Genomic DNA, 27,769 nt, shown 5'->3' with positions numbered 1-27,769 from the left:
GAAAGTTTTAGCCACAGAGCCAGTAGGAATAGATTATACTTTTTTCTAGGCAAAAGGACAATGTGAACCTGAACAATTTATCTAACTCTTCTGGAACCACCCCATCGTATTAACTTTCAGCAAATAATTATGAGTCACCTATTTCATCCTAAATGATCTATAAAATGGTTCTGATTATAAGAGGTAAGTAAAAAGAACATACAAGGTAAGTTTCAAAGGTGCCATTGATGAGACATTGGTATTAGCTATGCAATGCTAAGCCCTGGGCTGGGAGGCAGAAAGTCTGGAATTCTAGTTCAATTAGGCTGACAGCAAGATAAGTGACTATACTCACTCTTTTTACTCAGCCACAGCTCCCTAATCTATACATATGGTTGTTATCAAAAGGTAAAAGAGAGGGAACATGCAATGAACACTTAATTACCATTCCATCCCATCATCTAACTTTAATTCAAAAATTTCATAATACTAAAATTAAAACCAAGCTGGAGGCAAGCACTAATTATTTACCTACATACTGTGTTATTGATTTTATCATTTAAAATGCAATACTGGTGCATGTTCAATTGAACATGTATTTGAGTTTGGTTTTCCAGTTGTGGTGAAGCAGCTACATGTACACTATGCCATCCAATTCTCTATAGACATAAAGGATACAAATGTAGAACTGTTTCGTGAATTATTTCTTATGTTTATTAGTACGTGACTCCTGAATGCAATGATTGTTTTCATGGGATATTGCTACATAAAAATAACACATTTTAATTCTTTTTTAATTCCTCCTCCCCTTCTCTCCCTTTTCCCCTACCTCCAGCTCTAGATCTCCTTCCCATTTGCAAAGGATCTATCTCCCTATTTATATTACCTATTTTTATTTTGCTCTTTAAATTATTTATACTTTGGGTTTCTCATATGAGAGAAATCATGTAATATTTATGCTTGTATGTCTGATTTATTTTGCTTAGCATTGCAATATAAAGGTGTATCCATTTTTCTACAGATGACTCAAAATGTATCCTTATTTGTGGCTGAGTAGTACTCCGTTGTTTTTAAATACCATATTATCTTTATCCATTCATATATTGACTGGAATATATAGGTTGGTTCCAATATTACACTATTATGAGTTTTGCTGCTATGAATATGGGTATGTATGTTTCACTGTAATATGATTTCTTTAACTCTTTCTAGATATATAATCTATTGCAATGGTAAGTGATTACTACATATGTAGAACTTATTTGTACTTATGTACCTATTGGCCAATATATATTTTTAGTAGAAATTAATAAATCAAATGGTAAAATATATTTTTATTGTAGTGGCATATCTAGTGTATTTAATATCTTGAAAAAATTACTCCTTCATATGTTAAAATCATTTTCACTGACAACCATGCAGTCACCATTATTTTCTTGAATTGTTCTTTGGTTATAAAGTAATCAACTTAAAATACAGAATAAATTTTGTAAGATTCAAAATAAGTAAAATATTTTACACATAAACTAAAATTTGGCAGTTAAAAAACTACTGTGCCCTGTAGCTTACACTCAGTTTTACAATTACATAAATTTAACAACAAAGGATACCACATAATGACAAAGAAAAGACTTCAAATATCTCAAGCTCTATTACTCCATCTTTGTCATCTCTGTAAATTAAAATTAAGTTGGAATTACAGAAGTATGCAATACCACATATGACACTGAATGTGGAGTTATCTAATGCCACATTGGTCACGTGAACTTCACTCAGAACAATTCTATAGTGCTTTAAATAAAACTACCCTTAAAATAAAAGTATAAAGCTTAGTCTCTCAATGAGAGGCTGATGGAAGAATTGGGAGTTCCCTAAATTAACTTCCATGTAAAATAATTTTGTAAGGAATAAGTACTTACTATAATGTCATATTTTGAAGTTTCTATGTATATTTTTTAAATTAGGTTCAACTGCCAGTACTGGAAAACAAACAAAATATCCCAATAGTAACTTTTTCTAAGAGTTTAGAACTTTTTCTAAAATGGGATCAATAGAAAATCATTTCACAAAGCCATATTTAAAACATGGTAATTGGTGGCAAATAAAAAAGACTGGCTATTTTTATTGTTTTACATTCTCCACAGCTTCATATTTGCATTTAAGGTACAAGTCTACCATGTATAAGTCTACCACTGACACATTGCTGTCCAAATAACAGGCTTTTATAATGTCTTTTCTTTCTTACACAGCCACAAAATTAGAATAATAACAGCTGCTATCATAGGAAGACTCAAAAAGCCTAATGGCCCAAACATATGGAATTAGAAAGTTATTGTTCATGTAGATCTTTGAGGTTTTTGCATATTCCTATGTAGGTGGTAAGGGAGGGTTATTACTCATTGCTGAACAATGGCTTGTAATCCTATAGAGGGCTCCATTCCACACAGTCACCAGGGATCCTGGATGATGAGCACTCTGTGGTCTTCAACCCAGAATGGGAGGAGGGAAAGGTAGAGATAATGACTGCTGATTAAAATACATTCTGTGTAATTTTGAAATTAAGTTTCCATCCATAGAATTTTATTATTAAAAAATTAAAGAAACAGGGCTGGGGATTTAGCTCAGTGGTTTCGCTGCCAGCTGCACAAGTGCAAGGACTCGAGTTCGATCCCAGGTACCAAAAAAAAAAAAAAAAAAAAATTTAAAGATTCAAATGGCTAATATATATTTTAAGTAATAAAATTTCACTAAATATCATTATATTCAATATAATATTCTATATTTAATTATATTAAAATTAATTTAATATAAACATAACATTTAGTGAAATTCTATTACTTAAATAGGTGCTATACTTTTTCAAGATACAAATGTATAACACTATGATCAATGGGAAGGATATGTGTTCTCACTTCTGGACTCTGAAATAATGAGATGATTTCATCTACTACCCCATTCATGTAAATAATGAGTTTCTAAAATACACGGAGAAAAATTATCAGGCTCCGCATCCACAAGATGCCTGCAAGCAAAATGTCATGACACCTATATAAGCTTTAGACTCTGGGAAACACAAATGTTGAATGAGGAAAATAAAACCTGGAGACAGAGTGAAAACAATCAGGTTCTACACATAACTCTGTGCCCTTTTGAAAAGTCATTTTTGGCCTCTAGAACTCAATTTGTTGGCTCGTTGGTTGGTTTTTATTACCTGTGTCCTTTCTATCTCTAAAATACTCTTACAAAGAAAGTGAATACTACTTAATTAACACAACTGTTGGCAAAAAATTACAATAGTAAGTCAGATACAGTCTTCTATGTACTTCTTATTAAACTAGTTCAATATTACTATATAACAGAGAAGCATATTTTACTGACAGTCACTGTTCGTATCATTCTAAGCCACTTAGAGAAGAAGAGAAAATTAAATATTTCCTGTTCTCCTGAAATTTATGAACAAGTCTGCTTCAGAAACATCACCATTTAACATAGGTCACCCACCTACAGTATTCATACAATCCCAGTAGCAGTGAGAATGATTCTCTAAGGAGAGAGACAGGGCACCAATGATTTGTTAAATTTCACTGAGACCTTTGCATGAGTAAAAAAATATATATATATTGTTACATTTCCTGCTCTGAACTTCATCTTTATGTTGAATTATATTTTTGAATTTTCTAGAAGAATAATAATTGTAACCTTTTATCAAAAGTTGGTTTGTTCTCAGTAGAGTCAACTCCTGGCCCTTTCCACAACCCACTCACTCCAGGGAACAAAAGTGCCATCTTCCTGAGGAGAAGCCAGCAATGTGAATAGTGGCACAGTGCACCTGCTTGTTTGCTCTCATCAAATTCCAGTCCGGGGGGCTACCTCTGGTAAAAGACCACCGCTAACTTCTAAACCACTGAGCAACATAAACTCTCCTGAAAATACCTTTTGTGTGCAAACAGAGGTTTAGCAGCATGCTTTCTTCCTGAGGGGAAAACAGCATACCTCTTACCACTAAGATTTCAAGATATTCATCCATTTTAAACTCAGTATCATGAATAAGATTGTATCAAGCTTTCTACAATGGTCCAGCTTAGTTTAAGTGGATAAACATGAAGGATTCATGACAAGTACATGATATTAATATGACATCAAAACTGTTTTCTTGTAAAGAGGTAATTAGATCATACAAAAATTTTAAAGGTTTCATCAAGTCTGAAAATATAAATTAGCTTTACATAGTATATGAAAGAAACATTTTGAGAAATACATTCTCCTAATCTACTGCTCCTCAAAAATGTCTTAGGATGTGAGCCTGGAGTGACCTAAAGGCAGATGACCATGGATTAGGTTAAGAATTAAGAATATGGGCTAGGGATTTATCTTAGTGGTTCCGTCGCCTGCTTTGCAAGCACAAGATCCTGAGTTCAATCCTTGGTACCAAAAAAAAAAAAATTAGAATACAAGCTTAACTCTTTTAGTTATTACTTGTTAATGGTAGACAAGTGTAAATGTCCTCATACTTTTAAATAATGAAGCACATAAATACCAATAAGCTAACAAAAAGAAAACCAGGTGCATGAGAAGATATTCACATCCATGTCATCTTTCTTTATTCTGACCTCAGTATAGTTTGTGACCTCAAATTCTGGGTATGTGAATTCAAAATCCTGACTGTTGATTGTGGCAAGTATCTCTGTGGACACACACAGAAGGTGAATGTTTATCTGTGTGTTTGTGTGTGTGTGTGTGTGTGTGTGAGAGAGAGAGAGAGAGAGAGGAGCGTGATTGCATAGTTTATGTGTAATTTACTCATTTACTTTCTCTTAGCAGGGTGTTTCAAAAGAAAGTCATGTGTTTTAAAATGTAAAAAATAAATAAATGAAAGATAACCAAAAGATTTTCTTGCAAGGCAGACCCTAGAGCAGTTTGAAAACATCAAATAAAACCCCTCCAGCATGTTCTCCCCATGTGATGCCTTTGTACATTGGTTTCTGCCTGTGGGCACATTTCCCACGACACACAAAAGGTTTCTGAGCCATGTTGAGAGATACAAACACATATGAATCATTCATTTGCTATTCTGTCTACTGAGTCCCATACCATTTTCTATAAAATTAATATTATTTGAAAATTAATTTATGCAAGTCAGCATCATTTCTGAGTATAAGTAGAAAAATAGAATTATAAAAAGTTGATTATGCTGTTCCTTAGGTATGCATAAATAATACATAATATGCATGGTTAAGTATAAACGTTACAAACCACATACACGTTTGTACCTGAATGTACATATGCATCTGTACCTGCATTTTTATATAAAGCATATCCTTCTTGTTCATTATCTACTTATAAGACAACTTATAACTTATATGTTTGATCTTTTACTTATTTCTAGGTAAAGGTCTATGTTTATTTTTTCTTTGTGAAACATTAAAACAAGATATGACATGTAGTCCTATATAGATCAATTATTACAATTACTTTTAGAAAACTGTTCTACTTCCAAACATAAATAGTGAGGTTTTGCTACTATAACTTTAAATCACACAATTCAAGGACTTCAATCAAGTAGGCTATAGGTACAATTGTTAAATATTGCCTTCATGCAGATAAGACAATCATGGTCATTATTTTCTTTATATTAGAAAACACTTGGTTTTATATTTAAAATAATGAAAACCATATAAGAACTTTTAACAGTGAGTTCTAAGCGATTACAGTCTAAGCTAACAATTATCTTATGAAATAAAAGAATAAATACAAACATGAAATAAGATACTTTTCCTAAACCTTTTTCTTTGAAGTCCAGATTCTAATTTTAGAATATAACCCTCAGGCTTTGTGTGGCTTGAAAACCAAGCCGACTCTGCAGGTGTCTCACATCTCCACTCTTCTGACAGCGCATGGTTTACTTCTTTCTCCCACACTGATGGGGAGACCCAGCCATGTTGCAGCAATTGAGCTACCAAAAACCTATCAGCTACTAGCCTGCTATTTTAGAAGTTTAAATTGTCAAGCAAATAATAAGTGTGTGTGTTTAATTATTTTTAAAAGCCCGAGAAAATACCTATTGAATTTTAACTATTTACAATAAGTCATCAAAAGTTTGCAAGTTCAGCAAGTGGGGAGGAATGAAAATATACTTTGTAATTTTTTTGGCTTATTTAGAATCAAGTATGGAATATCGAGGTATTTAAATCCCATTCTTTCTCGTATAATGGGGATTTAAAAGGAAGCAATGATTAATGAACTTCAAATACAGAATAAAAGTAATCTCTGGGGGAACAAATTCTTAGCTGAATGGGTAGCTCTACACAGCAGGGACATTTGAATACTTTGAGAGGAACTAAGAAATTAAGAAATGAACAACAGTGAATAGGATTTCTTGGCACCACTAGGAAGCCTTGGCTTAGACTCAATATTTAAAACCAACTAAATTGGTTTTGTTGCTCAACTCATGTTATTTTTTTCTTCCTAAACATCATCCAAAGTTTAGTTTTTTCTCTAGCCTTACTACAGAAATAAAGCATTTTATTAAAAGGACAAGGTGTCTAATTTAATGACATTTTTCTGCATGTAAATGCATTTGTATAACATTAGTATAGAATACCTAACCTTATGCTAGGAAATACATACACATGGGAAAATTAAACTCTAGTAGGGGGCTCTGGATAAGGATATGGAGTTGTATTTTTATTAAATGCTTAAACGTCAGTTCTCAAGTGTGCAAAAAAGCAAAATCACAGTACCATTCTCTGCTGAATTGGAAGAGGCTATGTCATACTCACATTAGTTCTCTGAGCACTAAGTTCTAAAGGAACTTAAGCACTAAGAAAATGTGAGTCACATTTTGTCTTAGAACTTTTCCAGGAAAATAGGTAGCTGGTAGGCATTATTAAATAATAAAATGAAAGAGGGGAAAACAAAGAAAATTCTTCCCTCATTTCAGAATTCAAAACAGTGTCAGAGGTATTAGGCGATTTATCTAAGTGGAATAAGAATATGAATCTTTTCATTGCTAGTGATGTTAAACTTCTAAAATTAATTATATCTGCTCTAAAGAACAAGTGAAGAAGAAACAAATGTGGCAAGGATTAACTAAGAATTTTTCATTCTTAAATGCTCTTATTCTGTTAAGAACAGTGTAATGCAGGTACAGAAAGGGACTAATATCTATTTTGTTTTAAGCACGCAGTAGGAACTTTGCAAGCATTTTAATATTTATTTCTCAATTTCAGATGAGAAACTGAGGCAAAGCTCTTACATAATTTCAACTATCTCTTCTTTGGTAAAGTCCAAATATGAAACTAATTATCAGCTTTCAAGGCTCAGGTTATTTCCACTATTTCATGATGTTAGGACTAGGACAGAATCTGCTGGAAATATTGTTTTCATTATGCTGAAACACACTTTCTCATCTAGAACACACAGGTTGAGTGTGAAGAGCCATCATTAAGCAACATACACAGGAAAAATTTATGTTTATGGGTTAAGAATTTTCTAATCCCCTTATCTTTAAGCTCTATTTTTATAAATTTGTCATCCCCAAATCATTTCTGATTTTATACTGAAATCTTAAGATATATTTTAATACAATAGCTACTTAATTTTCTGAGTTTGTATCATAATTTCTCATGGGGAAATTGCTGATTAGACTATAAATGGCAATAATCTGTTGTCACAAATATCATAAACAGGCATAGATTTTTGACTGTGTTTGTCTTCTATATCTCACTAGTTTTATACATTTTTCCCAAAGAACTTTTTGTAGTTTATGAACTTACTGATTTAAATCATTTGCAATTGTTATTAGAAATACATTTAGAAAGAAAGCCATTTTGGGGTCATCATTCTATGCTTATCAATACATGTGATAGAAACACATTACAGCTTAGAAGCGTCTATTAGTATGAGAATTACATATATTACTGTTTATTTTATCTAAGATTGTATGATTCCAAAGGAAATTACAAAAAGTAAATGGATTAAAAAGCTACATGAAATTTCTGCTTGATTTAAAATTAAAGTTGATCTTATATTTGATATTAAAATATCTCAGCAAATACTATTGTTTTCTTTTTCAGTTTTTTTAATTTCATGATTAACCAATGTAACAGAAGAAATAAATGCCCAAAGTAATACTATTAAGTGTATAAAACAATGGGGTAGCTACTTAAATTACCTACTGATGTTCTTGAATAAAATCGCAGAGGAATTAATGACCTATATGTGACCTCTGATGTATTTATTTTACACACGTGCTAATTAGGTTTTCTTAATTTTTAAGAGGCACTTGAGTCCACACACTAATTCTTGATTCACCCCTTTTCCCTGATCACCATAGGCCAGGATTTGAAGTATGATATAATTTTAATTACAAAGATTTATCATTATGACATGCAATTTCTAAGTACATAAGATGACAACGTAATGCATGGATGTGAAGTTCAGCCACAGATTCACTATGTGAACAATGATATTAATGACAAGATACTTCCTGTCTCAATTTCATTTTCTCCCTACACTGCATAAAAAATGTACAGTATCTGTAGGTGTACGATTTACTTCATTTTCATTCCTGTTTTGCTCTGTGAAACATAATAAACACTTATCTTTGAATGGGACTAAAAAGCCTCTTCAAATTTGACAGTATTTTATAGAAATCTGGTGACAGGGGATTATAACTGGGTCATACATTAATTTATAAAGTTTCACACACTTTAATGATAATTTTCTTCCAATCAGTGAATGAGAATGCATATGTATTCACATAAAACAGGCATATATTTTTAAAATATTTTTTAACTCTTACTTCCCTCAGTCTAGTATTTGAATGAAATCATATTTTTAGAATAACATAGTTGAAAAGCATGAGACTAAGATGAAGGTAGAAAATGCCTAGACTCATGTGAATTACCCTCTCTGGGACTCAGTTTCAGATGAGAATGACTAGACAATCCCTAAATTCTTTCATGATTTCTCCTTCTCCTTCTATGATTCCCTCCAACTTTGCTTTTGTTTTTTTAGAAGAACAGATTAAAAGAATTTTATTGTTTTAATGTCAAAGTTGTATTATATTTAAATGTGAGACCAAAGTACATTATAATGAAATATGTTTGTCTTTAGAACTTCTAAAAAATCTCTGAAATTAGTTTCTAAACCTAAAGAAATTATTTAACAAATATTGAAGTCTCTTTTATCTTCTTATCAAAGATAAACCCCAAAATATTTCTATTCTTCCCAAACAGTTTTGACTCTAGTAATACTTAAAATTAGAAGAGATATTTCAAAAAATTCTTCTGTATAGATATATACAAACAAATGCATGTTTGAATAATGAGCAGGCAAGCCCACTCATTAATTTTCTAGCTACATAAGAAAAGTAGTCATAAAGGTTTTATTTCAACTATAGAGTATAGATCAACTTAGCCTGATCAACTTAGTTGTCAAAGAAGAGATGAAGGTAGTTAGCACGCTGATTCTTATTTAAAAAATGGAAAAAGTAAACTGGCTATTTCTATCAGTAATGTAAGAATTAAACTAATTATAGAATCATCTTTTCTACTATTTCCTTTTAATGTTATAAAATATGATTTTTGAGTAATTAATAATTAGACTAATCTCATAGACCAGAGACCATTTCACATCTACTATTTTTCTCATATTGGTCTTCTCTTCCACTTATCCACAAAAAAATTTAAAAATGAAAATTAAAGGAATAAGATCTATAGAACATATTTTTCAGGCAATAAATATCCTAAATATCATTGCTTATCTATTCCTGTGCATTCTAGCACTAATAAAGGAAAGGCTAGGATGTCAATGTCTCGTTAGGGCATTTTAATTTACTCTATTATTGTACTCTATTATTCTAGTTCCCAATACCTATAGGTACAAGCCCAAATAGCCTGATTTAACACTCTTTAATATCATAAGAAGTAATTTAATCTTATGTAATCTGCATCTCTTCAACAATAATTTAAATTCTCAGTTACAGTATCTATCCTAAGTCTCATTAAGATTTTAAAAAAAACATTGAAGAGAGAACACCTGGACTGTACTAATAATTTCATGCATCCTTGATTCATACACACATAGCAGAGGATGATAAAAGTTCAGTGACATGTGGCTCTGTTCCTTGTCAGGTTCTATAGCATGGTGATGAAGGAAAATTTAGAATTCCACTGCCCAGTTACACATCTAAACCCCATAAATTATTGTGTAGTTTGTGGTATTTTACTTAATATTTTAAATCTGTATTTTTAATTGTAAGGATGAAGAGGGTTAACGTTTGTAGACCAATTATACATACAAATGTTAATTTTGAATGTTATTAATAACAATTATATATGCACAGTTGTCAATACATACATAAATGTAGCCTCTATTGTGTCATACAGATACTTTGCTTCTAGGTACATTATGCTAATAATGGCGAATGAAATTTGAGGCACCATTAAAACCATAATCTTTATTTTGTCAATAATTGCTAGAATATGCTGAGATTATAGTTTTAAAATCTAAGTAAAATTTGAATTCCATTATTTCACACAGATTGAAATTGCCCTTTTTTCATACGTCTTTTTCAGCAATGCTAAATAACAAAATCAAAGCTTAAATCTTTAATTGGCATCATATAGCAAATAAATATGAGATCATTAAATGGTCTTAGAAAGGAGCAAGCATTATGACTCTCTTATTTTTCTGTATTTTTTCCTGAAAATAGTCTTCAAAATTGCTGTGGGTATTATGATGCACTAACCAAAACAATATGACTTGCCTTGCCATGAAACTATATCCAAAAGATATAAAATATATTATACAGATGGGTCATAAGTTATTAAGTGCATAGTAACAGGGAAATGCTTGAGTAACAAAGTGTTGTTTTGAATGTTCAGAGAGCCTGGCAAAAAAGAAAGATGCTTTTTTCATGCCTATTAATATCCTGTAACAATCCATTGATCCAGCTCTTATGTATTACTAAGAGACCAAAGTTTCAGAGAATTTCCTAGAATAAGAGATATTTTTCTACATTTTACCATATTTTCATCTCTTTTATTATGGAGTCAATAAATCAGCTAAATCACAGGGGAAAATCATTAAAATTTCTTGACTGGCAACATTTATGATAGCAAAACGTATTGGGTCATGCCAATTATCATTTGTCTATTTCTTCAAATACAGAGATAAATGGAAAATTCCATTCATCATTTAAGAAACATTGGTCATTTCTATCGCAACCTGTTTCAGGATTACAATGGCAGCTAATATGATTCTAGAAAATATAATAAGAGGTTTGTTGAGTGCCTATTTTCTTTATAGATTTTTATATTGTATCAATTTTAAAACATGTTTTTCATATTATCTTTAAAATACTGATTAATCTTACAAACTTTTACATTCATATTGGGCTTTAACCTTTTCTAATTTTAAAGTGGCTCAAAAATTTATTTCTTACACTGATGGTGACTAGATTTTTCAAAATAATTTATCTGTTGAAATAAGAATTATAATCTCCTTATTTCTTTCAATAAAGCTATTTAAGAAATAGACTTGGGAACCTCTTTCTGACTAGAGGGTTTATACTGTAGAAACTGAAGATAAAAGCAAAAATTCCACATTGAAAGAGTCATATTTCTGACCAAGGATACACTCTAGTCGTAACAGTAGTAGCTTTAAGCACATTGAGAAGAAATGTGTGCCATGCGGAGTCCTGCCAGTATACAATACGGCTAGATCCTAAATTATAAATGATGCATATTATTCTTTACAATTTGATGATATAAGCCTAACACACCTACAATATTATAAGAATAGATTGTTTATATTGTGTATTTTTAAATCAAAAGCATACTTCTCAAATAATAAACATTTATTCAGAAACCATACTTAAAACAACATATGTAATTCTTTCTTTATATATGTACATACTGGGGATCGAACTCAGGACCTTGCGCTTGTGAGGCAGGTGGTGGCACCACTGAGCTAAATCCTCGGCCCACAACATATGTAATTCTTAAACCAACTTTTGTAACCATCTTACAATTGAGAATTCTCATTATTCTCATATGAAGATAAGACAATTGAGGCTTAGAAAGCTGGCTACCTGCCCTAGAATAGGAATTGGTCAAGGGAGGCTAGATCTAGAAATATGCTCTGATTCTCCTTGTTGTTCTGCCCATATTCTCCTATAGCACAGGGTTTGGTAAAAGATGCAGTCCTTTTAGTACTAACCTGTCTTATAATATTGCCTTAGCAATATAAGGCTATTTACATTTAAATTAAATAAAATAACAATAAAATGTTCTTTTCCTCCATCACGCTAGTCTCATTTCACTAGCTATATTTGGCTCCTGGCTACTATATTGTGAAACACAAAGTGAATATTTCCATCAATACAGAAAATTCTATTAGTTATGGTATCGAAAGCAAAATGATGAAATAGTTCCTAATCTCGTAGACATTATTGATTATAAAAATACTACTAATAATAATTGGAGAAGATACTTTCCCAATGTTTTTATATTAAAATTGAAGGGTAAATATTGGTCAGAGATATAATATTTACCAAGAGAAGATAAGTATGCAGAGATAATCTAGAATAGTTCATATCTCAGCACGTCTTAAATATACAACAAAACAAAGTTAATAAATATTTGAAATGACATCACTTTTCAAAAGCATCTTGAACCTTTACCAGTAAAATTGAGTCAACTAATAAATGCTTGTGAGTGATGTCTAGCAGTTTATTAAGCTTGACTTTTAAAAAGCCATAGTTGAAAGGCAATGGCAGAGAAATGAGTTCATAGACCTGTTACTTTTAAATAAAATGTAGCACTTGCAATATGGTCATTTAGTGTGTTTGCTTATATTTCATTATCACCATGTATAGTATATTTATGTATTGCACACATGTCAAAATGAAAAACATCTTTCTAAAATACAACCTCAAAACTTTTGCTTAAGGTTGGATTGTTTACATTTACAACTGATTTCAAATTTAACTCTATAAAGTCTTGCTTGGAGAAATTGTCTTTAACATTTCCGGAGAATAGCGCAATACATAGAGACAGGAAGCAGGTTTAGATTTTAGCACAAGATACACCTTACTAGCCACAAGACCTTAGCCCAGGTTTCCTTAGATGTAAAATTCAAATAAAGATATATACCAGGTCGACATTTCAGGGCTGTGCATGAAAGAAAGACAAGGAAATTGAAAGCTTGTGTAAAAAGTAAGATTCCATAATAATATGATATATTTATCATGCTTTTGGTAAAAGGAAGAGAACAAGAAATAATCTTATTTTGGAACTCTGAGTAACTGAGGAATTAGGGCCTGCCATGCATGGGGACTGTTTCCTCTAACTAAACTGGAACATGTATTTAGGGGGTTTTCTGTTTTATTGGGGGTTGTTTGTTTGTTTTTTAGTTGCAAAAGAGGCCTGTGAAAATATTCAAGCACTCTTCATTCTCTCTACAATACAGATTCAGGTAACTGCTAAATATTATTCTTGCAGTTTCCAGTCTTCTGCCAAAAAATCAGAAAATACAATATTGCAGAGATTGTGGCCTCAGCACTGTTATTCTTCCCTCAATGACTGGAAATACATGTATAGAATAATCTGTCAGTTCTTTGAAGTTCAGTGTCATCAACTTAGGAAAACCTACTGTCCTAGGGTAAAGATGGGGACACACAAGTATTCTGATCTATCACTGATTTTGTCTGAGAGAAATTAAAAAGCCACAGTGATAACTAATTATTTTCTTATGCTGCATTTGGAACCCTGAGCATCAGTTTCTCCTCATTTTCTAAACATAAGTTTACAAGAATATTTTCGTCATAAATAAATTCAATAAATTTTTTCACCTAAAAAGTTTTCTTTCTTAGGGAAGGGAACGTTTGCATCTTACTATGTCTTAGTAACAAGAAAGAATAATCATAGAAGTTAAGATCTCAAGTGGGAAATTGTCATAAGTGATATACCCAGAATGCTAGGTTTCCCTCAGTTTTTCTAAAGCATACTATGGAGATTAAATGGAAGGTCCTTCAGAGAATGGGGCCTCTTCAGGATCTATGAATGGGACATAGGTCAAGGGGGTTGTCTTTTGTGGCCTGACTAGATCATCTTACCAGTCACAACTGAGAATATGTTAGCTTGAGAAGAGATAATTCTATTCTCTGGAAAACCCATCCTATCAACCTCCAGCCCAAGGTTTATTTCTTCAGGAACAATCTTTTCTCTAATTCTTGGTACAACAGGAGAAAAAATTATTTTTTCCGCTCCCCTTAGTTCCATGAATTCCTTTAGCAGTTTTCTACACCTGGAAAATAAGTCTCAGAAAAGTTTAGTGCAATGGCTATTACAACTCTTTGATCACAATTATAACATTTTCTCTTTTCAAGTATATGTTTCTGTTCAATCTACAAGTAAAAATATATCATTATGATTTTCCTTATTTGAATAAATATATACTGTGTGACATGACAAACAATATACCTTTATAAAACATTGATTTGGGTATTATTTCTAGAAATTGTGGGCCCAGTCTAAATATTGACTCCCTCATAAGAATGTACTGTACATCTTAGGGACTCTGTCTGATTTCTGTGATGTACTCTGTAGCTTAGTTTTAATCTAATCATTTTCTCCAGTGGCCTACTCAAATGCTTGGAGGATTCTTGGAATTTCTTTTTTCCTTTCTGTCAAATAATACAATATGCTGAGTAGTTCTAACATAAATATTAGTGGTACATTTATCAGGCCTTCTGTTTAACAACAATTCCTGAACTAGCCTGGTTGAACCCACTCATACTTTATGAAGACCTTTCACAGAGAACTTGAAGAATGTTTAGAAACTTGAGTGTCAAAAAAAGAACTCAGAATGAATATGTCTCTTGCCTAGGTCAAGACAAATGTCAGGGCCAATAAAGAGAGAAACACAATGATGGAGATTTGAAATGAAGGGATGGGGCAACAGGAGCTTGACAGGAGAGACGTGCTGTAAGGGAGTAAAGACAGTACTCTTCCTGAGAGTACACAAAGACAAGCCTCAGGCTTCTCACTGCCAAAAAAAAGATCTTACACATAAAGTAGCTTCAAAACAGCAGCAGAAGAGACACGAAAACTTGGAGCATATTTTTGTGTAAACAAATCACATCCAAAGCTCCAATGAAGCAACAGGAATCCATTTGCATATCCAGAGGCAGGCACAATAGTTTTGTCAGTGTCGTGACACAAAGGAGAGCTAAAATCCAAACAGAATCAGAGAAAGAAAACTAAGGTTTCCCAAATATCACCTGTGTGAAAGGTGCTGTATTTGACAGTTCTCCACTTTATTATTTTTTTATGGTTGTAACAACACAGACAAATTTTTTTTGCACAATTTTCAAGATAAAGACTGTATGTGGTAGATCATCTAAAAAGAGATTGTCTGATTTCACATACATGTTCTTTCACATTCATAGAGTCAAGTTCTCTGTCTACTTTGATATTAGTGGTTTTGTTTTGTCTTGTTTTGGGTTTTTTTTTGGGGGGGGTGAGTCTTGCTATGTAGTTCAGGCTGACTTCAAACTTGTGATCCTCCTGCTTCAGTCTTTCAAGTGCTAGGATTACTACTGTGCACCACAAGCCCTGACGTGATATTAGGTAGTCTATGTGATCATTAGTGAATAATGTCAAGGAGGGTGGAGGAGCTTAAATGATAAAAGGTACTGCATTATTTTGATATAGTATTTTAATTGATCACAGCTGGATATTTAAAAGCAGACATAAAGTTTTATGTTTAGATGTCCTAGCTTTCAAATTTTATATCATTTAAATGCTGTATTTCTTAAACATGTTATTTTTAGTTTATACCAGAATCTAGGAAACTTAATATATGCTTTAAGCTATTATTGAAGAATCCCCAAGATAACATTATTATTTCCTTCTTGTTTAAAATTTTTTGTCATCTAAGTAATGATTTGAGATGAACCAGTATAGAATTAGCCAATTATAATTACACTGTCCATCAAATATTAAGTAAAAGCAATAAGGTATGAATGTATTAATTTGAAAATATATTTAGCTAATATTCTAAAGATACAAATTATATTTTTGTATTATCCTAAGTTTTTCCTACTCAAAATAGATATTCTCACAATTTATAAAGGAAAATTTAAAATATTTAAGGTGATATTTGGTACAATAAATATACCTATACATGTACAAAATTAGGACCTACATTATTGCACCTACCCGTAATAAACGGGATATGAATAAATACCGTAGATTCCAGTTAGATATTGCTTAGATTCTTTCATATCTAAAATATAATGTATGGATGAAATTATTTAATATTACTCACCATTAGTAACAGATAAGGTGATTTTATAAATTATAGAAGAGAGAGAAATAATAGTGTTTTATGTCCTGTGGAGTGAAATTCCTTTAAGAATTGGCCATACCAATGACTAAATACATACAAATATATGGACTAGAAGTTGCAAATTTAATACCCAATCCTGTTTTGAATTTTGAACAGAAATATAATTGGTTAAGGAAGAGCTAATAAAATAATCAGCCAGACTTCATCACCAGGAGTGATCATATGCAAGAGACCTCAACAAAGACATGATGCATTCCTCTCCGGCCACCTATGCCCTCTTTTGATGCAACAGTAACAATCCCAGCAACCTCTAGATGGCCATGATTATGTTCCTAAAGGGAAAACTAATAAAACTACATCTCTCCTCTTGCCAGAAAGGAATGACACCGTTGTAATGGATAGCTCGAAGCTGCTGAGACAAGTTCCCCATTCCTGGGTAGACTGGTGGCCTATTTTCAGTCTACCAACTCTTCTCCATCCTTTGTCACTCCACCCATCATGGACCAGGGAGATGTGAGCAGAGGAAGTAAAAGGGTTTTCTGTTTAACCAGAGATGTTTAAGTATTTTTCTTGTCTTTGGACATAAACAAAATAAACTGATGTCTTTAGTTCATGGATGAGATTGACGTGAACTATGAACTGAACTAAGAAGGCCACTGAACTAAGAAGGTCATGGATCAACTTTTGGTGAGCACCAGCATAACTAATAAAACCCCTCAAGCAACAAGTCTACAGAGCATCCAACCACTAACTACTGAATAGGGCAGTCCTCATGTTCATTGTGCATCTGTTTTACATGAAGATAGAGCTTGCAAGAAGAAACTGTGCTGTTCTAAAGGCATTCTGTTCTAATGTCAACACAGCAAAAAAAAATTTCTAGAGAACTACCAATTTAAACAATAATATACACAAAATACTTAACTCTAAATTTCAAACTTCCTCATTTCAACACTACACACTTCTCATCCCCAATACCACTCCTTGCAAGTGAACTTAACAGAGAATGTAAAAATAAAATTTTTCTTAAGAAGAAAATTCTCCAAGGATTATTACTGTCCTTATATTGATTTATCATATCCAAAGTTGGTATTGGGGCCTGCCCAGAGAGGAACTGCTCTGGCACTGGGTTCCCTCCTGAGGCCCACCATTCCATCTGTGAGTGTGAGCAGATCCCTGGGATCAACTGTGTGGCCCAGACCAGGGCGGCTGCAGGAGAATCCCAGCTGGGGGTCCGTCCCAACACCAGAGGCTCCTGCACATCCCCCAGGCCAGGAGCAGGCCCAGAGAGGAGCTTCAGGGCACAAGGGCTCCCTCTGGAGGCCTGCCACGCCATCCCTAAGTGCAGGCAGATCCCAGGGAGGAGCTGTGTGGCCCACACCTGTGAAGCTCCAGGCAGATCCCACTCAGAACTCCATCCCAACCTCAGAGGCTCAGGCACACCTGCCCAAAGCCAAAGGCCCACCCAGAAAAGGGCTCCATGAGCACATGGGCTTTACCCAGAGGCTTGCCAGACCATCGGCCACTGCCAGGGTTCCACCTGGAGAAGAGCTGTACAGGCACACAAGCAATACCCAGAGGATCACCCCCATACCATTGATAAGCGCAAGCCAAAGCCTGTGCAGACAACATAAACAGGGGTGCACAGCCCCCAAGCCAAGGCCCTCACAGACAATAGCTACATGGGGGCCACAGAAAGAGGCACAATTAGATACCATCCCATGTGTGCTTAGGACTCAGCCAGAAGCCTGCCCAGACAACAGGTCATCTCAGGGATCTAGAAGGCAACCACTCTGAACCAAGGAATTGGTGTACTGGTGAGCAGCAGAGTAAAGGCTGCTCACTGGCTTGCCGAGAATTCAAGAACACTAGGTGAGCAAAAAGTGGCCTCAACAAATACACAGCAGGCTGCATCTATTGAAATGAACAGACATGTAAATAAGTCCCCAAACCAGACATCTAGATCACCTAAGGGAACCCCAAAGGGCAACGAGATGAAACAATCTGATACTCAACAGCCTGGACTCCCTGAACTGGCAATGAAAGGGGACCTGGTAAAAATGAAATCAGAAATGATTTCTCAGATAACATGAGAGATTGTGCCCATAGTACAAGATGTGATTAATGAATCTAGAGTGGACACCAATAAAAAAAAAAAGAGGAGCCAAGGAATATGATGGAATCCCAATATAGGAAGCAAATAGAATACATAGAACAGATGCAAGCAGATTTCCAGGAGATTAAAAACTCCATTGAAAGTTTACACAGCAGAATGAGCCAATGTGAGGAAAGAATTTTAGATATAGAAGATACAATTGCAGTTAGTGACCAGGAAAAGGAAAATTTCTTAAAAATACTAAGGGACCACAAGAAATCAATCCAGCAGCTGCTAGATGATGCAAAGAAGAATAACATCATAGTGATTGGAGTCAAGGAAGAAACAGGAGAGAGTGCAGATGACATTAAAAAAATGTTCACAGAAGCAATGGCAGAAAACTTCCCAAATAGGGGAAAAAAACATGACATTAAGATAAGTGAGGCATATAGGACGTCAACTAGCTGTGATCAAAAAAAAAATCTACACGTAGGCATATAATAATTAAGATTCCATAAACCCAACAAAAGAACAAAATTTTACAAGCAGTTAGAGAAAAGAAACAAATCACATACAATGGAAAGCCCATCAGAATCACAGCAGACTTTTCACCACAAACACACAAGGCAAGAAGAGCATGGAGTGACATACTTCAAGACCTAAAGGAAAACAACCTCCAACCCAGATTGTTTACCCTGCAAAACTATCTTTCAAAATTGATGGAGAAATAAGTTACTTTTATGACAAAGAACACACTAGGAACTTCACAAATATCAAGCCAGCACTCCAAAAAATTTTAGACAACATCCTAGGAAAAGACAATGAGGATCACCTCCCCAGGAAGCCCAGCAGAATGAATCCACCAGGTGCAATAAGGAATGAAATGCAAAGGAGGAGAATCCAACAAAAAGAAAAAATCATGACAAGGATAAGTCAATACATATCAATTATAACCATCAATGTTAATGATCTCAATTTACCAATCAAAAGAAACAGATTGGAAGAATGGGCCAAGAAGCAAAATCCAATAATACACTGCATACACAAAACACAGTTAATTCAAAATGAAACTCATAGACTAAAAATTAAAGAATGGAAAACAATACTCCATGCAACAGGAACCTGAAAAAAAGCAGGAGTAGCTATCCTCTTTGCAGATCAAGTGGAATTCAAACCAACACTGATTAAGAGAGACAAAGAAGGACACTACATCCTTGTAAAGGGAACAATCCAAGAGGAAGAGATAACAATCATTAATATATATGCACCAAACACTACTGTGCCCAACCATATAAAACAAATACTAACAGACACGAAAAATCATATAAGCACTAATACAATAGTAGTGAGGGACCTCAATAACCCACTGTCACAAATAGATAGATCAACCAGACAAAAAATAAACAACAAAATACTGGAACTCAATCAAACTCTTGAACAAATGAACTTAACAGATGTTTACAGAGTGTTCCACCCCACGAACTCAGAGTAAACATTCTTTTCAGCTGCACATGGGTCATATTGTAAAAGAGACCACATACTTGCTCCTAGAACATGTTTAAGTAAGTGCAAAGGAAATGAAGTTATCCCCTGTATATTGTCAGACCATAGGGTGATGAAATTGGAGATCATTAGCAAAAGAAACAGGAAGAATTTCATAAACACATGGAAACTGCACAACACACTTCTTAAAAACCAATGGGTCACAGAGGAAATTTAAGAAGATATCTGACATTTCCTGCAACTAAATGATAATGCTAATACAACATATCAGAATCCATGAGACACAATGAAAGCAGACATATGAGGGAAATTCATAGCAGTGAACACTCACATTAGGAAAACAGAGCAAGCTCAATTACACAACTTGGTACTGAACCTCAAGCTTCTAGACAAAGAAGAGCAGGCAAACCCAAAGCCCATAGAAGGGAGGAAATTATAAAGATCAGAGGAGAAATCAATTCAATGGAGACCAAGAGAACAATACTTAAAATCAATGAAATCAAGAGTTGGTTCTTTGAAAGAATAAACAAAATTGACAACCCCTTAGTCAACTTTATCAGAAAAAGGAAAGAAAAGGCCCAAATCCGTGCAATTAGGAATGAAAAGGAAAAAATTACAATGGGACCAGCAGAAATCCAGAGTATCATCAATACCTACTTCAAGAACCTATATGCCAATAAGATGGAAAACACAGAAGAAATGGATTCCTAGATACATGTGAATTACCAAAGTTGAATGAAGAAGACCTAAAAATTCTAAACGACCCAATATCAATCAATGAAATTGAAAACTTATGAACTAAGAAAAGCCTGGGTCCTGATGGCTTCACGGCTGTATTTTACAAGGCATTGAGAGAGGAATTATGCCCACTACTGTTTAAACTCTTCAATGAAATTGAAAGGGAAGCAATACTCCCAAATTCATTTCTGGAAGCAAGCATCACCTTGATCCCCAAAGCAGAGAAAGACCCAACTGAAAAAGAGAACTATAGGCCAATTTCACTAATGAACATAGATGCAAAAATGCTTAATAAGATACTGGCAAATAGAATTAAGAACATCATCAAGGAGATCATACACTCTGACCAAGTGGGATTCATCCCAGGGATGCAGGGATGGTTCAACATATGCAAATAAATAAATGTAATACACCATATCAATAGAGCCAAGGACAAAAACCATATGATCATTTCAATACATGCAGAAAAGGCATTTGAAAAAATCCAACATGCATTTATGATAAAAACCTGACAAAAAATTGGAATAGATGGATTCTTCCTCAATCTGATAAAAGCCATCCATGAAAAATAAACGCCTAATATCATACTAAGTGGTCAAAAACTAAAATTCTTCACACTAAAAACAGGAACAAGACAAGGATGTCCACTAACACCAGTCTTGTTCAATATAGTTTTGGAAACATTAGCCATGGCAATTAGATGAGAGAAAGAAATAAAAGGAATAAAGATAGGAAATGAAGAAGTCAAATTGTCATTATTTGCAGATGACATGATATTCTATATAGAAGACCCTAAGAACTCCACCAAAAGTCTTCTAGACTTAATAACCAAATTCAAGTAGCTGGATACAAGATCAACACACAAAAATCAATAGCTTTCCTGTACATGAAAAACAGACTCAATGAGAGAGAAATAGGGTGATCAATTCCTTTCACAGTAGCATCCAAAACATTGAAATGCCTAGGAATCAACCTAACAAAAGAAATCAAAGACCTCTTCTCTGAAAACTATAGCACACAGAAAAAAGTGATTGAAGAGTTTATCAGAAAATGGAAAGACATCCCTTGCTCCTGGGTAGGAAAAATCAACATAGTGAAAATAGCCATACTTCCAAAACTGCTATATAGATTCCATGCAATCCCAATTGAGATCCCAGCAGCATACTTCACAGATTTGGAGAAAATAAACCAAAAATTCATTTGGAACAAGAAGAGACCTAGAATAGCAAAAGCAATTGTAGGCAACAGAGACATGGCTGGGGGTATCACAACCCCCAACTTGAAACTATACTACAAAGCTACTGTGATAAAACAGCATGGTACTGGCAAAGAAACAGACCTAAGGACCAGTGGAACAGATTAGAAGATGCAGAAACAACTTCAGACACACTCAGCCACCTCATCTTCAACAAAGGAGCCAAACACCCTCACTGGAGCAAAGATAGCCTCTTTAATAAATAGTGCTGAGTAAATTGGGTTTCAAGTAGCCAAAGACTAAAACTAGACCTATATCTCTTGCCATGCACTAAACTAAAATCGAAATGGATTAAGGATGTAAATATTAAAATAGAAACATTAAACTGGCTGGAAGAGAAGTTAGGTAGAACTCTTGAACACACTGGTGTAGGAAAAGATTTTATGAACAAAACTTCAGTTGCCCGTGAACTAGCACAAACAATCAACAAGTGGGGTCTCTTCTTACTGAAAAGCTTGTACACAGCCAGAGAAATCACCAACAGTGTGAAGAGACAACCCACAATGTGGGAAAATTTTTCACCTGCTGTCCCTCAGACAAATGTGTACTAATATCTATAAAGAACTTTAAAAATTCAGACCGCCCAAATTTAAAGACCCAATCCAAAAATGGGCATCTGAAATGAACAGATATTTCTCACACAAAGAAGTAGAAATAGCAAATAAACATATGAAAAAATGTTCAACATCACTGGTCATTGGAGAGATGCAAATGAAAAGTACACTGAGATTCCACCTCACCTCAGAAAGAATGGCTGCTATCATGAAATCCACCAATAGCAAATGCTGGCAGGATGTGGGGAAAGAGGAACCCTGCACCACTGCTGATGGGAGTGTAGAATGGTGCAACCACTGTTGAATTTAGTATGGAGATATCTCAAAGAACTAGGATTGGATCCCATTTGACCCAGCTATTCCCCTGCTGGGTATTGTCCCCAAAGAATTAAAAGAATCATACCACAGTGATATACGTGCACCCATCTTCATAGCAGCACTATTTATGATAGGTCAAACTTGGAAACAACCCAATTGCCCATCAACTGGAGACTAGATAAAGAAAATGTGGGGTATTTTTTAATAAAATGCACTATTACTCAGCCATAAAGAATGAGAAACGAGACATTTATAGCTAAATGGATGCACATTGAGGCCATACTCGTAAGTAAAATAAATAGGACACACATGTGTAAATACCGAATAGTTTCTCTAGTGTGAGAAACTGAAAGTGTAAATAAGGACTAAAAGGTATAATAGATAATGTGAAATAGGAAGAAAAGGTGCAAAGGGGAAGGGCAAATGTGAGGAGTAGGGGAAAAGAAAGAAGCGAATGGAATTAATATGAAGGAAAAAAAAGGAAACAAAGTCTTTGTAAATAGGGAGGGGTGGAGGCATTCAAGGGAGGGCAGGGGAACAGGGAAAAAATAAGAACCAAGATGCATTATGTAAAGACGCAAATTTCCAATGATGAATGTCATTATATTGCATATCTTAAATGTACCGATATATTTAATAAAAAATTTTTAAAAGTTGGTATTGGGCAAAATGGTGATGCAGAGTGTGTCTTTCAGTCTTTTCCTCATCTCAAAGACATTTTATACACACATTTCCACCCAGACTCCCTCTGTTTATTTTTATTCTGACTGCAACCTATAGTATATTTCTTATCACTTAAAAACTGATCTATTCCTGCACTATCCTTCTCCTCTCTCTACAAGATGATAAATGAATGAAAATTATTTGTGTCAACGAAGTATGTGGAGGTTAACTAGACAGTGTGCTATCATTTCTTGGTAAAACACCTTTAATTAATGAGAATATAGTGTTTCTCAGACATAGTAATCAGAATCACTGCGGGATAATTAAACACACTTTGCTGTGTTCGATCCCTCAAGTTTCTGACTCCACAGGTCTCAGATGAGGCCCAACAATTTGTGTTACTTTATCAATGTTGCCAGTCCTTTAAGAACTGAGTGAAAAATGATACACCGTGTTAGGTTGCTGTACTGAGATATTTGACTAATAAGCAGGTTTTCTATTTAGCATATAATTAGGACCAGCTGCGTGGCCCTACACTTGGAACACAATTTTTTTAAATTATGAGCTTACTGTATGTAACACATAAACAAGCAACTTACAGTAAACATCCTTCCAAAGCACAAAACTATACTCATCTGAAGCCAATTTCAATGTATATTTGTGCTTTTAACTAGACCATCTAGAATATTTAGATTTTTAAGATATTATATTGAACAAATGTTTCTTAAAATCCCTTTTCATATAAACAGGTGTCTCATGTCCTTCTTCATGTACTCTTGCATACAAATACTTTCATGTTTGCTATGTAACTTATAATGCTCAAAATTGAAGTTAGTATCATATTACCTAAAATTCTATGATACTAGACTCCCTCTTACAGAACAATTTTGGCATATAATTGTCAAATATCTAATAAGTAAAGCTTTTGAAACTTTTCCAAATTATTATAGTTTTCCACTGTATATTTTATTGGATAGTTCTTTAATTCATGTTCAAAACAGAAATTAATAATAAATCAAATAAATACAGATTTTTTCTATGCAACAAACTTACAATCATTAATTATCCGTCTGTACAATGCCACCAGAAAATATTATCAGGGTTTCTGACAAAGAATAGAATAACATTTTTGATATAGTTGTGTTATATTTTGGTAAGACAATAGTTAAACAACAGTTATAATCATAAGTAATACCTGGTGTGAATTCACTCAATAGTTAAGGTATGTTTAAAGCTAGCATAATTTTTTGATTCATTAGGTTAATTGGAGCATTTTAGGTATACATCATGTTCGCATTCATTATTGGGAATTTGTACCTGTACATGGTATATCTTAGTTCTTATTTTTTCCCATTCAATTTCCCTCCCCTTCCATCTATCCACCCCTCCCTATTTACAAAGATTTTGTTTCCATTTTTTTCTTTCTCTTTTTTCCTTTCCCCCACCCTCTTCCCTAATTCTCCTTCACCTTTGAACTTTTTCATCCTATTTCACAAAGCTAGCACAATTTTTGATTAAATAACCCTTGTTAATATTTTAGTAGTACGGATTTAGGTGTGGAAATATATATATATTATATATTATATATATATAATATATATATGTGACAACTCTTTAAAGGCTATTTTAATATATGGAAAATTGTTAAAATAGCACATTTTATAGAATAATAATGGGATTGGTATATTATAAAATATTCAGAGAAAAGTGCCCATTTTTTTAATCAGAGAAAAAGCATGAAAAAACCACAATGCTTCCTAGGCAAGTTTTTACTGGATTATATTATTTTTAGATTCCTAATTTCAATCATTCAATTCTTTTCCACCATTTCATTTCCAAAATTCTTCCTTCTATCATTATTTATTTGTAAGTAGTAATTTAGTTTTTAAAAATCTGCAATAGAAAAACTATCATTGAAAGAAAGAAAATAACATGTTTGTGAAGGAATCTATAAATTCTGAACAATTTGCATTTACCATTATTTCATCAATTTTGCAGCAATCATGTCCTAAATAAACAACATAATCAGTATTCCTTTCTTCACCCAAAATATCCCTATTTTATCTCACATGACAGACTATGAAGCTATTTCCAGTTTTAAACTATATATTTTATATTCATTATTAATGTAGAAGAACAAGCAATTTCAATAACTTGACAATTTTGTTAACCTGCTCTTATATTTAATATTTCAATAAGGCAATACTTCTAACATGTCTAATTTTCATCATCACGAAACATTATCATGGAATAAACTAAAAATAATATAAAGTCACGACATATTTGGATGCAAAATACATAGATCATTTTAGTTTAGGTTAAATAATAATACTCCTTGTTCCCATAGGGTACATGGTAAAATTCATGATAAGAAGCTTTATGCCAAAAAATATTCCATCAGATCCTTTATGAAGTATGAACTATATGAACTTATATGACATCAATTCCATTATAATTTTAGGCTTCTAGCATTATGTATCTTCAACCTTAAGAGAAAAAATAACTGTTGATATTGAAGCATTTCAAGAAACAATTACTTGTGACATTTAGTCAGCTAGTGAAAAAAAGAAATTAGATAAATTAGATATGTTTTCCAAATATAAGTGCAAAAAACCTGAAGATTTAGTGAATTAGATATAAAGTCTTAAGTATTAGTAAGCTCTCACAAGAGTGAGAGCTGTGATGTTATTGCAGAGATTTGGTGATATGGTCCACTGTTCACCTGAGACCACCAAACAGAATTCTTAAACCTGCTTCATATCTTAGTTTTCAGTCACTGAACAGTTCCTTAGAGTGTACTTCTGTTCAGCTGAGATACTGTATTATGGTATCTTTCAAACTGCACTTACAAAATCTGTGAATAAAAACACAGGCAGCATTTCCCAAAAAATAAATAAATAGCAGATATTTAAATGCTTTGGAGTATTCCCCATTATACACATTCCACAGTAACCACACATAATGTGTCTGCATATTATCTTCATAGGAAACGTATATTTGCTATTTTTGAAACATTTCTTACCTGTCAAGTTCTTTAATCCAAGTTCCTGAAGTCCGAAGTTTCCATCTTTCCTGTAGTTTAGAAATATTGCCAAAGCATATCTATCTTCATAAAGTTTTGTCCCACGAATAATCCGTAAATTCTCCAAAGGCAGGTAACGAAACTGGTTAAGAGCCACTAATACATAGCCGGTGACTTCTCGGATAGACTGAAAAGACACAAACAATTGTCTGTGTTAAAAAAACATTACATCAATTTGTCAGTATGTGCATGTAGTCATTTAAATTAAATGAATTATTTAACTCTAATTTCCAGTTTTTAATTTAATGCACTAATTCACACATCATATTCTTATTCCACACCATATTCATATTCACATTTGGTTATTATACATGATCACAAAGTGGGAGATCTCTTTTGAAGTGCAAGTTTTAATCCTTTTAAAAAGCCAAGGATGTGAGAAAAACAAAACAATGGATTTGTTGTGTGAGACATATCTCATACCTGAGATTGGAATGCAGTTAAAGGAATAGAGGTCTCATTCACTGATAAGAGTACAATTATGTAAGGACACATAACTATCAATCAACTTTTACATGAAAAGCAAATTGGTAAGCTTATCACAAGTAAAATAGTGCTGCATTAGTTTGTAGACTTTCAGACAGATTTAAAGTGGTTATGTTTCTGTTTAGTGCTGCATTTATCAAAGAACATTAGCCCTCTATATCTATGGGGAACACATTTAAAAACAACATGTATTAAAAAAGAGAAAGAAAAAAAATGAGAAAAGGAAAAATGGAAACAAAGTCTCTATAAATAGGGAGGGTTGGAGGGGTGGAAGGGAGGGCAGGGGAATGGGAAAAAATAAGAACCGAGATACATCATGTACAGGTACAAATTCCCAATGATGAATGTAATTGTATTGTATACCTAAAATGTACCAATACATTTAATGAAAAAAAGAAACTGATTGTCTCTAAATTCATTATAACCACATTTTTTAAAATTTTTACTATCTACTATTTAAATTTAGTTTATAATATCAAATACTTGAAAGACGTGAAATATTTTCAACAAAACAATCATTAAAAAGGCTTTGTTTTTCATCTAAAGTTATCATTTCCTAGTAAAATGATCATGATGATCATAACAGTTATGCCAGTATATGTCAATTTAATGAAAAACTACAAATAATATAAAGGTGCTAAAGTATCTCAAAAACACAAGTTTTCACCTTTTTTCTCTATACTCATTCCTATAGTAATCTTAGCCTGGTTCAAATTTGATGATCTCCAAAATGTATCTCT

The 27,769-nt window shown here is 33.4% G+C and overlaps 1 protein-coding gene across 5 annotated transcripts in view; it reads right to left on the bottom strand.

Moving 5' to 3' along the window:
- Positions 1–27,769, bottom strand: part of Erbb4 (erb-b2 receptor tyrosine kinase 4) — a 1,128,010-nt gene that overhangs the window by 475,354 nt on the left and 624,887 nt on the right. For all 5 annotated transcript variants that reach the window (XM_004851107.3, XM_004851109.3, XM_013074521.3 and 2 more), the window contains exon 3: positions 26,484–26,670. In XM_004851107.3, the coding sequence (XP_004851164.1) occupies positions 26,484–26,670 (187 nt within the window). The remainder of the gene's footprint in view (positions 1–26,483; positions 26,671–27,769) is intronic.

The sequence above is a fragment of the Heterocephalus glaber genome, unplaced genomic scaffold (assembly GCF_053883595.1).
Source record: "Heterocephalus glaber isolate CG9 unplaced genomic scaffold, H.glaber_assembly_v1.0 deba00000621, whole genome shotgun sequence".
NCBI lineage: Eukaryota > Metazoa > Chordata > Mammalia > Rodentia > Bathyergidae > Heterocephalus > Heterocephalus glaber.
This window is presented reverse-complemented; position numbering and strand designations above follow the sequence as displayed.